The sequence below is a fragment of the Rhinolophus sinicus genome, chromosome X (genome assembly GCF_036562045.2).
Source record: "Rhinolophus sinicus isolate RSC01 chromosome X, ASM3656204v1, whole genome shotgun sequence".
In the NCBI taxonomy this organism is placed as follows: domain Eukaryota; kingdom Metazoa; phylum Chordata; class Mammalia; order Chiroptera; family Rhinolophidae; genus Rhinolophus; species Rhinolophus sinicus.
The window spans coordinates 44,833,496-44,849,665 of record NC_133768.1 but is presented as its reverse complement, the minus strand read 5'-3'; the positions used below and the strand labels follow the sequence as shown (position 1 = coordinate 44,849,665).

The 16,170-nt window shown below is 45.8% G+C and overlaps 1 protein-coding gene across 4 annotated transcripts in view; it reads left to right on the top strand.

Annotated features, from left to right (window-relative positions):
• ZC3H12B (zinc finger CCCH-type containing 12B) overlaps nucleotides 1-8,379 on the top strand; it is a 191,055-nt gene extending 182,676 nt beyond the window's left edge. For all 4 annotated transcript variants that reach the window (XM_074323583.1, XM_074323581.1, XM_074323582.1 and 1 more), the window contains 3 exons: nucleotides 411-645; nucleotides 1,297-1,403; nucleotides 2,617-8,379. In XM_074323583.1, coding sequence (XP_074179684.1) covers nucleotides 411-645; nucleotides 1,297-1,403; nucleotides 2,617-4,037 — 1,763 coding nt within the window. In that variant the 3' untranslated portion in view covers nucleotides 4,038-8,379. The remainder of the gene's footprint in view (nucleotides 1-410; nucleotides 646-1,296; nucleotides 1,404-2,616) is intronic.
• The last annotated feature ends 7,791 nt before the right edge of the window (nucleotides 8,380-16,170 follow it).

Sequence of the window (16,170 nt, the reverse complement as noted above, 5' to 3'; positions counted from 1 at the left end):
AGTGATGCTTTACTCCCTTCCTGGCAGACACATCCTCAGCATACTGCCCTGTTCTTTTCAGCAGTCAAAAGCTGATGCTTCAGCCAAAGGGCAAAACAAGCATCAATAATTCTAGGGTATCAGTATTACATATTTCTCACTCTTTGTGATAGTTTTTAAAACTTAGTTGTCATTGAATCCAGTTCCTTCATTTTACTGCAAATAAAACTAAAGTCCAAAGAGGAATATAGATGACTTGCCTAAGGTCACAATTCAGATTGGTGCCATAGCCAGGGATAGAGGCCACTTTCTCTCTAAGGGCAAATAAAATATTCATCTAGTACCAAATTATGTATTCGTAATGTGGGGATAATGCTGTTAATTAGCAAAGATTATTTCTACTCTGTAATATATAATCCATATTTTGACAGATCAAGATATCCTACGTAAACTGGAGAAGGAAAAGATTCTTGTCTTCACACCATCCCGAAGGGTCCAGGGCAGGAGAGTTGTCTGCTATGATGACCGGTTCATAGTCAAATTGGCTTTTGACTCCGACGGCATCATTGTATCCAATGATAACTATCGAGACCTTCAAGTAGAAAAGCCAGAATGGAAGAAGTTTATAGAAGAGCGATTGCTGATGTATTCTTTTGTGAACGACAAGTACGCTTCTTTCCAGTGGGCTCTGAATAGCCTAAATTCAAGTGACCACTAGGAGTAGATTTCATTTCATGTCAATAAACATTTACTGAACGCTTACTGTGTATCATGCATTATACTGGCTTCCATGGGGCTAAAAGGCTGAATAAGACACGGCTTACCCTTAAGAAGTGCAAAGTATGGGGAGAGAGAAAGAGACAACCACAATGTATTGTAATAAGTGCTATGGTTAGAATTTTTTAAATTCCTTTATGTATGTGAAATGATAGGAAAAGTCCTCACAGGGGCGATGACATTTGAGATGAAGTTTACAGAGCAAGGGGGGCTACTGAGCATTACAGGTAAGGGGGACATCATGAATAAAGCTATAAAGATGTGAAAGTAGGTTGTATGTTGGGAAAACCAGCAGGCATGCCAATATGACTGAAACATAGTCCATGGAAGAATTATGCAAAGGAAAAATCCTTTTTTTGTGTGATCAAATAGGAACAGAGGGAAGATCTGCTGGCTTAGCAAAAGATAGACTTGAGGCAGTAAGGACAATTAGAAGGCTGTGACAATAGTATAGGTATGAGGTAATGAAGGTCTGAATTTCTGGTAAGGGGTAGTGGGGACAGAAAGGAAAACATTTACCTCTTGCTTGCTTGCTTTCAGATTTATGCCTCCAGATGATCCCTTAGGACGCCATGGTCCAAGCCTTGAAAATTTCTTAAGAAAGAGACCTGTTGTTCCTGAGCACAAGAAGCAACCATGCCCTTATGGTGAGTAGCAATGTGAAAAACTGAGTTCTTGTAAAGTGTTATGTTACTAAGGGAAACATAAGGTCTCTGTGAATAGTTTTCCCTTCCAGGTTTCTCTTTCAAATGGAAAATTCTGGCTTGTCCACTTTCTGTGTGTTAAAGTCTGTGTCTTCATGTATTCTCATTTAGGCATTTAAAGAAACATCCTAGAAACGGCATAAGAAAAAGGTAACTAGAATTGAAGGGAAGATTAGTTATCACTTGTTAAAATGATGCATGTGTTCTAGCTGCCTTCGTCCTGAGCATTGTTGCTGGGGGCAGGGAAGTACAGAACCTCACAGGGCCTACAGAAGCAGAAAGGACAGTGCCAAACTGGGTTTGGCCCCAAGAAAGACATGTCTCTCACGCAGGTGACTGCATCCTCTGTCAACTAATAATACCCTATTCTTCGGATCTGTACTTTCTAGTTTGCTTCTGAACATTGTTTCCATTTACACTTTTTTCTTTAAATAACTGTTTTCTAGAGTACTTTCGTGATCTCACCCAACTCCCTCTGTTACAAAGTTTGTCAGCTTGACAGTGCAGTATGGGCTGCCTGGTCTGAGGCTACTTTGGATGTTTACTCTTTTTGGATAATCATTTTGTTTATAGAACATCTTGGGTTTTGTTCTCAATTAACATTTATTTAAATCATAGAGTATTTTCATGTCCATTATCTTCATTTAACCTTCACAATGGTCCTATAATATAGGCATTATATATATTATAAACCTTGTTTACAGAAGAAGAAAATGAGACTTAGGAAGTTAACTCACTTCCCAAGGTCACACGGCTACTCAGTGACATAGCTGGAATTGAAACGTAGGTCTGACTGGCCTCCAAGCCTGTGCTCTTTGCATCGCACCATGCTGCCTGCTGCTGCTTTACACCACCTCAGCATGCAGGTTATGCCTAGGAAAATTTGTGAATTATAGAAAAATGAAGGCTGTTCAACTGCTCAGCTCCTAGCTTTGACACTGCAGTCTCCTTCCCAGCTCTAACTTCTTCCCTCTCCCCTCACAGTGTGTGATGCCTCCTTGATGTTGTCTGTCTCATCTTTATGGAAAGTTGATTTTTTGCCTTAACCCTAAACAGTAAAAGTCTAATCTGAGTGACCACATTGTTACGACAGTTTCTGGCACAGAGCGTTGCACCACTATGAGAGAGAGTCTTACCCCAAGGCATTATTTTTCAGGCAAAAAATGCACCTACGGCCACAAATGCAAATACTACCATCCGGAGCGGGCCAACCAACCCCAGCGTTCGGTGGCTGATGAGCTCCGCATCAGTGCCAAACTGTCCACAGTAAAAACCATGAGCGAAGGTACCCTGGCCAAGTGCGGCACAGGGATGTCTAATGCCAAAGGTGAGATAACCTCAGAAGTCAAGCGTGTGGCCCCCAAGCGCCAATCAGATCCCAGCATCCGGTCTGTGGCTATGGAACCTGAGGAATGGCTGTCCATTGCCCGTAAACCCGAGGCCAGTTCTGTCCCCTCACTTGTAACTGCCCTAAGTGTCCCTACAATTTCACCCCCAAAAAGCCATCCAGTGGGTGCACTCAACACCCGTTCAGCCAGCAGCCCAGTGCCAGGATCCTCTCATTTCCCCCACCAGAAGTCCTCATTGGAGCACATGGCCAGCATGCAGTACCCCCCTATCCTGGTCACCAACAGCCATGGGACCCCTATTAGCTATGCTGAGCAATACCCAAAGTTTGAGTCCGTGGGGGACCATGGCTACTATTCAATGCTAGGCGACTTCTCCAAATTGAACATCAACAGCATGCATAATCGAGAGTATTACATGGCTGAAGCAGACCGGGGGGTGTACACCAGGAATCCCAACCTCTGTCCAGAGAGCCGTATGAGCCATACCAGGAACGACAACTATTCCTCTTACAACAACCTGTACATGGCTGTAACTGATGCCCATCCTGAAGGAAGTCTGAAGCTGCATCACTCAGCATCTCAGAACCGTCTTCAGCCTTTTCCTCATGGTTACCATGAAGCCTTAACGCGAGTACAGAGCTATGGTGCGGAGGATTCTAAGCAAGCCCCCCACAAGCAGTCAGTGCCCCACTTAGTTCTGCATGCCCAGCACCCAGCAACTGGAGCACGCTCCAGCTGTCCTGGAGACTATCCCACGCCTCCTACTATCCATCCTGGGGCAACGCCCCAGCCAGGACGTGCCCTGGTGATGACTCGGATGGACAGCATTTCTGACTCCCGCCTCTATGAGAGCAACCCCATGAGGCAAAGACGACCTCCTTTGTGCCGGGAACAACATGCCAGCTGGGACCCACTGCCTTGTGCAACTGACTCCTATGGCTACCACTCCTATCCCTTGAGTAACAGCCTCATGCAACCATGCTATGAGCCAGTCATGGTACGGAGTGTGCCTGAAAAGATGGAGCAGCTTTGGAGGAATCCTTGGGTTGGAATGTGCAATGATTCCAGGGAGCATATGATCCCAGAGCACCAGTATCAGACCTACAAGAACCTCTGCAATATTTTCCCATCCAACATCGTCCTTGCAGTGATGGAGAAGAATCCCCACACAGCAGATGCCCAACAACTGGCAGCCTTGATTGTTTCTAAGCTTAGGGCTGCACGTTGACATGACATAGGACCTATTCCTTTATACAAATATGAATATTAATACTAATATGCACTAATAGTATGGTAATAGTGACTAATAATTTTGTGTTGCGCTTTACAAGTTACAGAGTATTTATGTCATTGAAGCGCATAACAACCCTGTGAGGTAAGTCTTATTAATGTCTTGTTTTCTAGACAAGGAAACTGAAGCTCAGTGAGATTAAGTGACTTGCCAATGTCAACCTGCTCGGGAATGACCTAGTCAGGACTCACACCCAAGTCCTCTGACTCCAAGTCTCATGCCCTTTTGCACTGCACCATGCAGGTCATGGAGGGCAAAACCCAAGGGGAGAGGCCTAAATGCAAGAAACCCCAAAGGGTTCCGTTATGAACATTGTCTTAGTCACACATTTTATATTATAAAGTATTGATGATAAATCTAATTTAGAGAGCATCAGGATCAGATCATATGTCGAATTAACCTTTTAGGATTTTTAATAGGAATACTTAAAGCTATTTAAAAGTAAATGCATACTTTATTGCATGGATCTGATCATTCAATATCTTTATTAACCAACCTATAAGGTCACATTGAAGCTTCTAGAACTATATTTCAAACATATTGTTAGCAATCATATTGCATGTATGACTGTATGTATTTAGTCTGAGATGTGTGTGTATCTCTGTGTAACCTTTTATATAGTGATGATGAGAAGATAGGCTCTACATGGTCCCTAGTCTACAGCTGTATAGATCACAAATCTGACCTGATGATTTTATGTCACACTTCATAGTTTCACTAGTTTTCAAAGTGAAATTACATGCCAATATTTGACATTGCTTTCTTAGGCACCAGAGCAAATTAGCTCGAGTTCCTTTGCTGTTTTTACTTGTCAACATTTATTGACAGTTCTTAGCTTTTAAGTCTCTTCACCTCAGCAAATTAGGGATCAGATTGCTGCCTTCCTCTGCAGAGTAGCTGATGGATAAGCTCAAGTTCCAAGCGTTGTGTGCTAGACAAATGCAGAAGAGTTTGACCAGGGCCAAGGGATTTACTACCAGAGCCCGCTTCCCTTATCCCAGGGGAGATGGCCAAACTCATGGAGTATTAAATGATGAACACAAAAGCTGCACTCAAGGAGGATCTAATGGATGCTCTTTGGACTTCTGATCTATGCAGTATTCAACATCACAAGATGAAAAGTAATGGAGGACAGTGTACAGTCATGTAATCCACTTTCTCCTGCTGTCCACTCTGGGCAATAAGGTCGATCATTGGTGGGGCAGAATTTCCTTAGAAAACAAAACCAGGGGATTTTCTAGATGGAGAAAGGCAGCTTCCAAAAGGGAGTGCTACATCTTTGCTAATAGCTGGCTCAGTTATGCAGTTCAAATTCACACAAAGAGTGTACTTGTCCTTAGATAATTCTTAAATGTGTTACTAAAGAAGGCAGGACTTTGGGTTGAGTGGTACCATTTGCGCAACTTGTATCTTGCTCAGGGTGGGAACGTTTGTAGCTAAATGCCTCTAGAAGAGGCACTTTTTGGGGGTTTTTGTTGTTGTTGTTTGTTTTTAACTGCGCTAAATGAACCCCCTTTCTGAATCCACTGTATAGTTCAACATTTTGAACCACATCAGCTCACTGTTTCTTGAGCTGGAATTTGCTAATTTCTATGGTCGTTTTTTCATGAAAGTTAAGAAGGCCTAGTATTGGCCTTTTATTTCTTCATGAGAAGGTGTGACACTGCCTATGTTTCTTACTCTGAAACACTCAGAATGTGAGGCTGTAGTCAGGGTTGTTTCTGGTGGTTTGATAATGGCTTGCATGCTGCGTTCTGGCTTTCTGTCTCTGTCCTCGTTGATCAAAACTGCATCTCAACCATTGTTTCTCTTCGGTTAACCACAATTTCACATTCATCTCCTACCCTCTGATCTTTCCATCCCCCAGCATATTAAGGTGTAAAAGTATTTTCTGTCAGGTAGGTCCATAGAGAGTGACAGTTGCCACTGAAGTGCTTGCTATTTCACACAAACACCATTTCATACTTTCAACTTGTTGGACCTTCTAAACCTGTCCTATGTCTAAATCAGGGTATTCAACAATCTTAGATGACTCTATTGCCTTTGTGCCAGTTAGTTCATCTTTCTACCCAAATCAGCAATGGTACCACAGTATCCATTAGCTGCACAATTTTTAGGGAAGCACAAGATTAATCTTGTCAGCTGCACGTCATCTGGAACATGTTCACGTTCAGTACTCAAAAAACTGTAAGCTTTTCCCAACACAAGAAACAGCTTTTTTTTTTTTCCAAGGCAAAATATGTATTATTTCCTAAAAACGATTGTCATTCTTCTCTTCTCATAAAATGTGTATTAACCAAAGCGGCTAGGAACAATGCCTCAAATAACCAGAAATGACCTTTTGTTGATACAAATTGTATCTCTTTTTTTCCTGACTGTATAGAAACAAATGTACAAAACTCATCCTAAACTAGGTTTGGTACTGACTTTTCACCATGATGTTTGTGGCACTGTGTGTCACAGGTATGTAGCCCAAGGGTCGTGAGGGAGCTTTCATTTCCAAAGGGCAGTCATAATTTATAGACAAAGACAGTTTTTCAAGGCCTCTTTATTACTATGTGCACAGCTATTGTGTGTAGTTTCAACCATTATATTGCAACAAGTTCTCTTTAGCCCATTCAATTTAATATGTCCTTGCAAAAGGTATTTTGTGTAAAAAATGTCAGTGGTAGTGAATCATTTGCAGGAATCTATAAATGGAGCTGTGTTAATTATGAATGCATAAATCCAGCTTGGTTCTTAGTGAAATTATTAGAGAAATATTTTTTTTATATTGAAGTCTGCACACTACTTTTCCATTTTGTCTGTAATTATAAAATAGCAAAAGCATTGGGACTCTCTTGGCTCCCTTGATAAAACAAAAACAAAAACAAACAAACAAACAAAAACCTCAAGCTTCCTTCCTGAGGCTAAGTGTGTGTCCTTCCCGATTTTTACCTCCAAACACTCAGCAGGTTTACTGCACAGTGTTTTGTGTGGTTTTCAAGAAACAGTACATTTTGCAAGAGGTGCTTTGCAATTTTAATTCTTTCACTGAGTTTCTGAACTCATAGGAAGTCTGTGCCTGTTCAGGCCTTAGATTTTATAGATTTTGTGATTTTTTTTTTCTTTTTGTTGTTATTATGTTTTATTTCGACCTGAAGAAGTGTGACTCTGGAGTGGCATGGTCAATCCAGGGAGACTTTTCAAAGGTAACATACAGCCATTGCACTCTCTCTTAAGGTACAAGGTACGGGATAGAGAAAGAGAGATGCCTTACGGAAATGGTCTACAAAACTTTTCTTCTTCTAAGTAATTATATATATGATATATATGTGATATATATCATATATATATATGATATATATATATATATAATTTCTCTCTCTGCTAGTTTTCAGGAGAATACTTCTAAATCTCATTTTTTCTATTTTAGATAAATTATCTTTATACGATATTCAAATATTGATATCCATTTAACCTTTGGCACTGGGTTTTCTTCTAATAAAAATAATTCATTTTGAGAGGCGCTCAGTTACCATTATATCTATGCTGTAAGTATGAGACTTTGTACAAATGCCCTTTTTGAGGGGCAACGATTTCAATACACTTTGTTTTACTCTGTGAACCAGATCTGGAACTGCACAGGCTAAGTAATGTCAAGCTGTCCAAAGAGTCCTGCTCAGGTCTCCTCCTAACCCTTCTCTGCCTTCCCCTAGTTTGCTTCTTCTCAGGTCTGACACTGAGGAGTGCATAGTCTTCAAGTGAAATGACATTACAGTTAGTTCTCATTGGAAACCAAACCAGTATATTTCAGGAACCCGCTTGTCTAAAGTAGTCTATGCCTTTGAAAAGACTCAGCATATTCAATATCTATCATATTGTAGCTAGCTATATACATAGGCAGACTGACTATTTTTAGTCCTGGTTTGTGAATCATTGAGCTATAGTAGTTTGCTTTATCCATTTGTGGGATTAAACAATACTGTTTAATGGTTGTAAACTTTTATAAAACCTCTTTGGGTTTTTTGTTTGACCCAAACATAATGTAAGTCTCAATGACAAAATATACAAAGCCAACCAGAGGTGAGTGAAAATATACTCCATCCCCAGTCTTGTCTGCCCCTATAGTGCACGTGCAATGCTTTGCAATACGTTCATACTAGCATGAATGTGCTATGACTACTTCATGAGGTTTTAATTTGTTTCACCTTTCATCATGATGAAAAATGCTGTATCATTGACAACAATGAACTGTAACCACACTTATTTACTGTATAAACTATTTGTCTACTAACCACTAATGGCTCTGTTTCTTTAAGAACATCAACACCAAAACTATACCACGTCTACATATACACACACTCCAGTTTGCTCCTGAAAAATTAAATTTCTGTCCTTGGGACTTGTATCTCGAGATAAGCTATAAGGAGAGGGATCTCCCCAAATGAGTTCATCTGAATTTTATCATAGTCAGCATATGGCCTCTAATTTTTGTATACTAATATAGCTCCAAATGCTAGTCAACTAGTGTTTTCCACGGGGTTGGGCTGCACCAGGCCTCCCCACTGGTGGGTCAGAACCAGCTGGAGGGCTCAGAGCCCAGACTTATTTCTGTAAACAACCTACAGTTTCTCCCCTGAATAATAATAGCCTCAGTATCACAGGGGCATCATCTGCTGAGCCTTAGCCAGAATATCAGAGCTAGAAGTGGCCTGGCACCCCTACACTTCACAGAAAAGTCACTAGGGGAGTGTTCAGCTGCATCAACTACATCAGGTTATAGGTGTGGTAACTGAGACTCCAAAAACTGGAGATTTGACCAAGGTTGAACAGGGAGTTAGTGGCAAAGTCAGGATTGGAACAGTAGTCTCATTCATTGCTCCAGGCCAGGGAGCCCTTTATCACAATGGTGTCTGCTCTTCCCTCAGGCCTCTCTGAAGCCTCCTACTCATCCCTGCTACTCCAGGCCAGTCTCATTCTACAGGCAGAGATAGCCACAGTGGCTGCAGGGAAGCCCAGCCTAAGAGCCTGTCATGCGGGGGACCCTGCTCGCTGTGCCATTTGTCATGCAGGGCGGCCTGCGGGGTCTCTGCTCCCGCTCCCCACATAACGCAGGATATGGTGAGGCCAAAAACGAACACCCACAGAGCCATAGGTAGGGGAGTCATACCACTATATTCTCTCTGGCGGCACTATACTCTCACTGGAGGCTGGATCCACACTGTCCGCAAACCGCCATCCACGCTTGCCAGCCCAGCCGCCATCTTCTTGCTAGCCCCATTCTTTCTTCTCTCTTCTCTCTTCTCTCTTCTAGCGTAGCCACAGCAGTTATAATAGTGGCCAATGGCTCACTGGTTACAGCTGACGGCCAACTAACCACAGCTGATGGCCATGCAATCACAGTTGATGGCCATTTACTACCTGAGCCAACACCTTTCTATGTGAGGCTGAGAGCCTGGAAACTACTTTCTGGGGCTCTGCCCCCACACTCCACCCCTACAGGCTCTCGCCTCACAATCTACGCGACAAGCGTCTTCCGCGAGGGGCCCTGTGCGAGGAGCCTGAAGGTGAATGCAATATCCTGGACACAGCCAGGCTCTCTGGGCACAGCCAGGGTTTCTCAGGGCACCACCAGTGCTTCTGGGCACGGCCAGACTTCCTGGACTTCTTAGGGTACCACCTGTCTTCCCGGACACAGCCAGGGTTTCTCAGGGCACCACCAGTGCTTCTGGGCACGGCCAGACTTCCTGGACTTCTTAGGGTACCACTAGTTTCCCCGGGCACAGCTAGGATTTCTCAGGGCACTGCCACTCTCTCTGGGAACAGCCCGACTTCCTGGGCACAGCCAGGGTATCTTCAGGGCTCAGCCAGACTTCCTGGACTCAGCCAGGGCTCTCAGGGCACTGCCACTCTCTGTGGGCACAGCCACACTTCCTGGACACAGCCAGGGCTCTCAGGGCACTGCCACTCTCTGGGCCTCTCAGGGTACCCTGCTGGAACAACAGCGACTCACAATCAAGGTGCTTACATATTCTCAATGGCGGCCAGTCAAGAGACAAAAGCAAATATCCCCCAGTTCCACTAACAACAGTTCCCAAACAAACAGTCAAGCGGTCCATTAAATTAGGGATGGAAGGCAATTCCCCATAGTCCATAGTCATTCACCAGGGCTGTCCTGGGGGTGAGGGACGACCTTGACCTCACCCTCATCTCCCACGGAGGACTCAGCAAGCGTTACCTCCTGGGACTACAAGTCCTGCATCCGGGCTGCCCGAGCAGGAACTTCCCCAGCCCACAGGGCTGCAACAACCTTCGCTTTCTCCGGCCTGTGCTGGTTGGGGAACCGTCCATATCTTTCCATCTTTCCACGGGGCTCCATCTCTCCAGCAGCTGCATGGCTTTTCCTGTGCTGGTGGGAGAACAGTCCACGTCCTCCCACCCCTCCACGGGGGTCCAGCTCTCCGGCAGCTGCTCCTCCTGGTCTTCCTGAGACTGAGTGTTCATACACACAAACTGCTCCACCGCCCTTCGGGGAGCTTTGGCCGGCACCATACCCTGCTCGCTGCGCCATTTGTCATGCGGGGGACCCTGCTCACTGTGCCATTTGTCATGCAGGGCGGCCTGCGGGGTCTCTGCTCCCGCTCCCCACATAACGCAGGATATGGTGAGGCCAAAAAGGAACACCCACGGAGCCATAGGTAGGGGAGTCATACCACTATATTCTCTCTGGTGGCACTATACTCTCACTGGAGGCTGGATCCACACTGTCCGCAAACCGCCATCCACGCTTGCCAGCCCAGCCGCCATCTTCTTGCTAGCCCCATTCTTTCTTCTCTCTTCTCTCTTCTCTCTTCTAGCGTAGCCACAGCAGTTATAATAGTATAATGGCTCACTGGTTACAGCTGACGGCCAACTAGCCACAGCTGATGGCCATGCAATCACAGTTGATGGCCATTTACTACCTGAGCCAACACCTTTCTATGTGAGGCTGAGAGCCTGGAAACTACTTTTTGGGGCTCTGCCCCCACAGAGCCTTTGGGAGTGGCTATTCATGAATCTGAGAATCTCGTTTGTTCTTTTACCATCCTTCTTGAGACTAAGAGCTCATTTCTCCTGACCCTCTTTCTCTTTACTCTTGCTGCCTTCTCTCACATTTCTCAGGCTTGCTTGTATCAAGTTCTTTCTGAGTACCAAATAGGGGCGTGGCCTATACTGGATTAGGAGGAGGAACAGTCCTTGTCTTCTGGAATTTGCACTCTCGTGAGGGAATGAAGTACACTTAGAGAAGAAATTAATAAATTAAGATTTTCCTTATTATAGAATTGTACACCTGAAACATATTAACCAATCTTACCCCAATACACTTAATTTTTTTAAAAAAGGAGGACAGTGGCAGCATGAAGGTAGGGAGTGATAAGAATAGTTAGAATTCCAAGAAGGGACAATTCAATATTTGTCGTGCGGGGTATCCGGCGGGGTCTCTGCTCCCGCCTCCAACAAGAGAACGCAGGACATGGTGAGGCCAAAAACGAACACCCACGGAGACATAGATAGGGGAGTCATACCACTATATCCTCGCTGGCGGCATCCACCTCTCTGCAATCCACTTTTGCCAGCCAGCCACCATCATCTTGCTAGCCCCCATTTTCTGCTAGCGTAGCCACAGCAGTTATATTAGTGGCCAATGGCTCACTGGTTACAGCTGACGGCCAACTAGCCACAGCTGATGGCCATCCAATCACAGTTGATGGCAATTTACTACCTGAGCCAGCACCTTTCCATGTGAGGCTGAGAGCCTGGAAACTACTTTCTGGGGCTCTGTCCCCACACTCCACTCCTACAGGCTCTCGCCTCACAATCTACGTGACAAGCGTCTTCCGCGAGGGGCCCTGTGCGAGGAGCCTGGAGGTGAATGCAATATCCTGGACACAGCCAGGCTCTCTGGGCACAGCCAGGGTTTCTCAGGGCACCACCAGTGCTTCTGGGCACAGCCAGACTTCCTGGGCTTCTTAGGGTACCACTAGTCTTCCTGGACACAGCCAGGGTTTCTCAGGGCACCACCAGTACTTCTGGGCACGGCCAGACTTCCTGGACTTCTTAGGTACCACTAGTTTCCCCAGACACAGCCAGGGTTTCTCAGGGCACTGCCACTCTCTCTCTGGCCACAGCCAGACTTCCTGGACTCAGCCAGGGTTCTCAGGGCACTGCCACTCTCTCTCTGGGAACAGCCCGACTTCCTGGGAACAGCCAGGGCATCTCAGGGCTCAGCCAGACTTCCTGGACTCAGCCAGGGCTCTCAGGGCACTGCCCCTCTCTCTGGGCCTCTCAGGGTACCCTGCTGGAACAACAGCGACTCACAATCAAGGTGTGTGGGGACAGAGCCCCAGAAAGTAGTTTCCAGGCTCTCGGCCTCACGTGGAAAGGTGCTGGCTCAGGTAGTAGATGGCCATCAACTGTGATTGGATGGCCATCAGCTGTGGCTAGTTGGCCGTCAGCTGTAACCAGTGAGCCATTGGCCACTAATATAACTGCTGTGGCTACGCTAGAAGAGAAGAGAGAAGAATGGGGGCTAGCAAGAAGATGGCAGCTGGGCTGGCAAGTGTGGATGGCGGTTTGCGGACAGTGTGGATCCAGCCTCCAGTGAGAGTATAGTGCCGCCAGAGAGAATATAGTGGTATGACTCCCCTACCTATGGCTCCGTGGGTGTTCCTTTTTGGCCTCACCGTGTCCTGCATTCTTGTGTGGGGAGCGGGAGCAGAGACCCAGCAGGGTCTCCCGCACGACAAATGGCGCAGCGAGCAGGGTCTCTCGCACGACAAGGTGCTTACATATTCTCGATGGCCGCCAGTCAAGACACAAAAGCAAATATCCCCCAGTTCCACTACATGGTGGTATGTTCCCAAACAATACCATTAAATTAGGGATGGAAGGCAATTCCCCATAGTCCATAGTCATTCGCCAGGGTTGTCCTGGGGGAGAGGGACGACCTTGACCTCACCCTCATCTCCCACGGAGAACTCAGCAAGCCTTTCCTCCTGGGACAAGTCCCTCATCCCGGCTGCCTCAGCAAGAACTTCCCAGCTCACAGGGCCGCAACAACCTTTACTTTCTCCGACCTATGCTGGTAGGGGAACGGTCCACGTCTTTCCACCCCTCCACGGGGCTCCAGCTCTCCAGCAGCTGCTCCTCCTGGTCTTCCTGAGACTGACTGTTTATACGCACAAACTGCTCCACCGCCTTTCGGAGAGCTTTGGCTGGCACTATACCCTGCTCGCTGTGGCATTTGTCATGCAAGAGACCCCACCGGATACCCCGCACGACACATGGCGTAGTCGGCAGGGTCTCCCGCATGACAATGTTCCATGCCTCTCCCTAATCATAGGTGGAAAATCAACTAGTTTGACCATATCCCTCTTTAGCTTACCTTTCTGGCCTCAGAACCTGCACTTTCTTCACACAACCCATGTACCAATCATCTTGGACCCTTCACAGGTGCCACAATGTGACATGCTCTTTCTTATCCTATCCACGCCAGACTTTTTACCTTCCTTCTACTCCTTGTTCTGATTCATTGCTGTCACCTCCTTTATTAAGTTGCCCCACATCCTTGTCTAGACATTGTTAGTCCTTCCCCCAGTGGGCCTTGCAGTCATCTTGAACAATACCTTTATTTTAGCACTTGCCACTCTGTAATAATTATGTTGGCACACAGACTCCCCCACAAAACAGGAAGTTCCTTAGGGGCAGCAATCATGTTCTTCATCATTGATGAATTATCTCCATTCAGAAGGGGTGACTCTCAATTACTGTTGTTGAATAATAATATAATCTATGCTTCCTCCTCTTGATCCCCAACCCTGTTCCCCAGTTAAATGCGTGCAGTTGAAAGACTTTTCCTACTCTGATCTCCAGCCAGAAGGAAAAGGTCCAAGGACAGTGGACTAAGGTTGCTCCCTGGCCGGTCCTCTGCCACCCCCCTCCCACATCCCCCACCTCCACCCGTCCCTGTCATCTGAAGCAGCCCACCCAGGTACTTGGCTTCACAAATCCCAGGTTTCAGGAAGATTCCGGCCAACAATGACCCTTGGCTTTTACTCTCCCGAGACCTGGACTAGAAATGAGCTCAGACAGCCTGCTGCTCATCTCTAGGTCAGTCTTTGAGGGCCAGGGGACAGCCTTTGTCCTGGGTTATATGGAGACCTGACTCCTGAGTTCAAGGCCCACCAACCCTGGCATGAATTCATATCACTCATACATACAAAGCATGAGCTTCAGAGAGCACTTTCACGTCTGTTATCTTTTTTGATCCTTGTAACAAGCCTGTGAGGCAAATATTATCCTCCTTCTACAGATGAAGAAAGCTGTGGCATGATTTGCCCCAGGCTGCTCCCGTTAAGTGGTGGAGCTTACCTGGAACCTAGGTCTTCAGGTAGCTTTCTCCTCTACCGTGTTTCCCCGAAAATGAGACCTAGCCGGACAATCAGCTCTAATGCGTCTTTTGGAGCAAAAATTAATATAAGACCTGGCATATTATATTATATTATATTATATTACATTACATTAGAAGACTCGGTCTTATATTATAGTAAAATAAGACTGGGTCTTATATTAATTTTTGTTCCAAAAGACGCATTAGAGCTGATTGTCCGGCTAGGTCTTATTTTCGGGGAAACACGGTATACCTGTGCATCTCAAACTTGAGCGTGCATCAGAATCACCTGAAAAGATTGTTAAACCAGATTGCTGGTCACCTTCAACCCTTCTGATTCAGCTCAGGAGTGGGGTTCAATATCTGCATTTTTAACAAGTACTCAGGTGATGCTGATGTTGCAAGAAATGTGGATCTACACTAACCTATTAACTTGTTCTTTGCCATTGGGCAAATCCCTTCCCTTTTTGTCTGCCTCAGTGTCTCAATGCATAAAATGAGGGGGCTACATTAAAACTATAATTTCCAATCTTTTTTTAGCAACAAAACCCATTTTGAAAAACAAAAAATCCTATGTAGGAGACCAATACATACATGATGGATAAAATCGAGGCTGTTCTAGAGGAAGTGGTGGAGGGGAACCAAGAGCTTGCAACACCCATCTTCCCATGGAGCAGGCGCTGAGCCATCTCCCAGAGTACTTTCGCAAATCCCTTGACTAGATGTGGCCTAGATGCTCTTTGAGGGCTCCTTCATCCCTGACATTCTCCAGGATGTGACATATAGCATTTACCCTTGTGGCAGGAGAGGGAAGAGCTGGAGGGAAACTGACTTCATGTGAATCAGTTCAGGAGACTGCTCTGCCCATGCCTAATGCTTGGGTCCATACAGGACAGGAAATCGTAATCCTATTGGGCTGGTGGGCTCATGGACCCCTTTGATAACTGGATTCGATCTGTGGACTCACTCTAGAAAAACGATTATGTACACATACCCAGAGATATTCAGGATATCCTTTAAAAGGTGTTGGGGACTCCCTTGGGTTCCCAGTTAAAACCCTTGACTGAGGGCTGTCATGACATTTCCATTAAATTTCTCCTTGGCATTTTCATAGCATAAGCCCTCTCCATCATTCCTTGGCTCAGCCACTTCTTGGGCCAGCTTCTTGGCTGGAATGTTGTCTGGTTCTGTCCCTTGCTCCCCTTATCTGGGCCCAAACTTGGTCTGACAGAGATGCCCACTGTCTTGCCCAGCTAATCACTCCCCAGAGTGGGGGTGGGGGATACTGTAGCCAGACTTGACCTCAGTCAACCACCACCCTAGAAATATCACTCTGAGAAAAACAAAAAATTTGTAGCACACCGGAGCTCCCTTGAGGCATTTAGTAGAGGAAATCGGGTTATCATAATGGGTACCGTCCTTTCTCACCAGGCAGATGTCTCTGAGGGGTGAAAACATGATTTATTCATCTGCCTCTTGGCAGCTCAGGGTTGGGTGACACAGGATAGGCACCCTGAATGTCTGAGGCAATTAGGTGACCATAGAGAAGGAGCTCTGGGTCAGTCCCTAAGGGATTTCTCTGGCTCCAGTGCCCACCACAGGAAGTCCACTCTATCTTGTCTAGGCCAGTGGAGTGTGAAAGTCACAAAGAAAACTTTC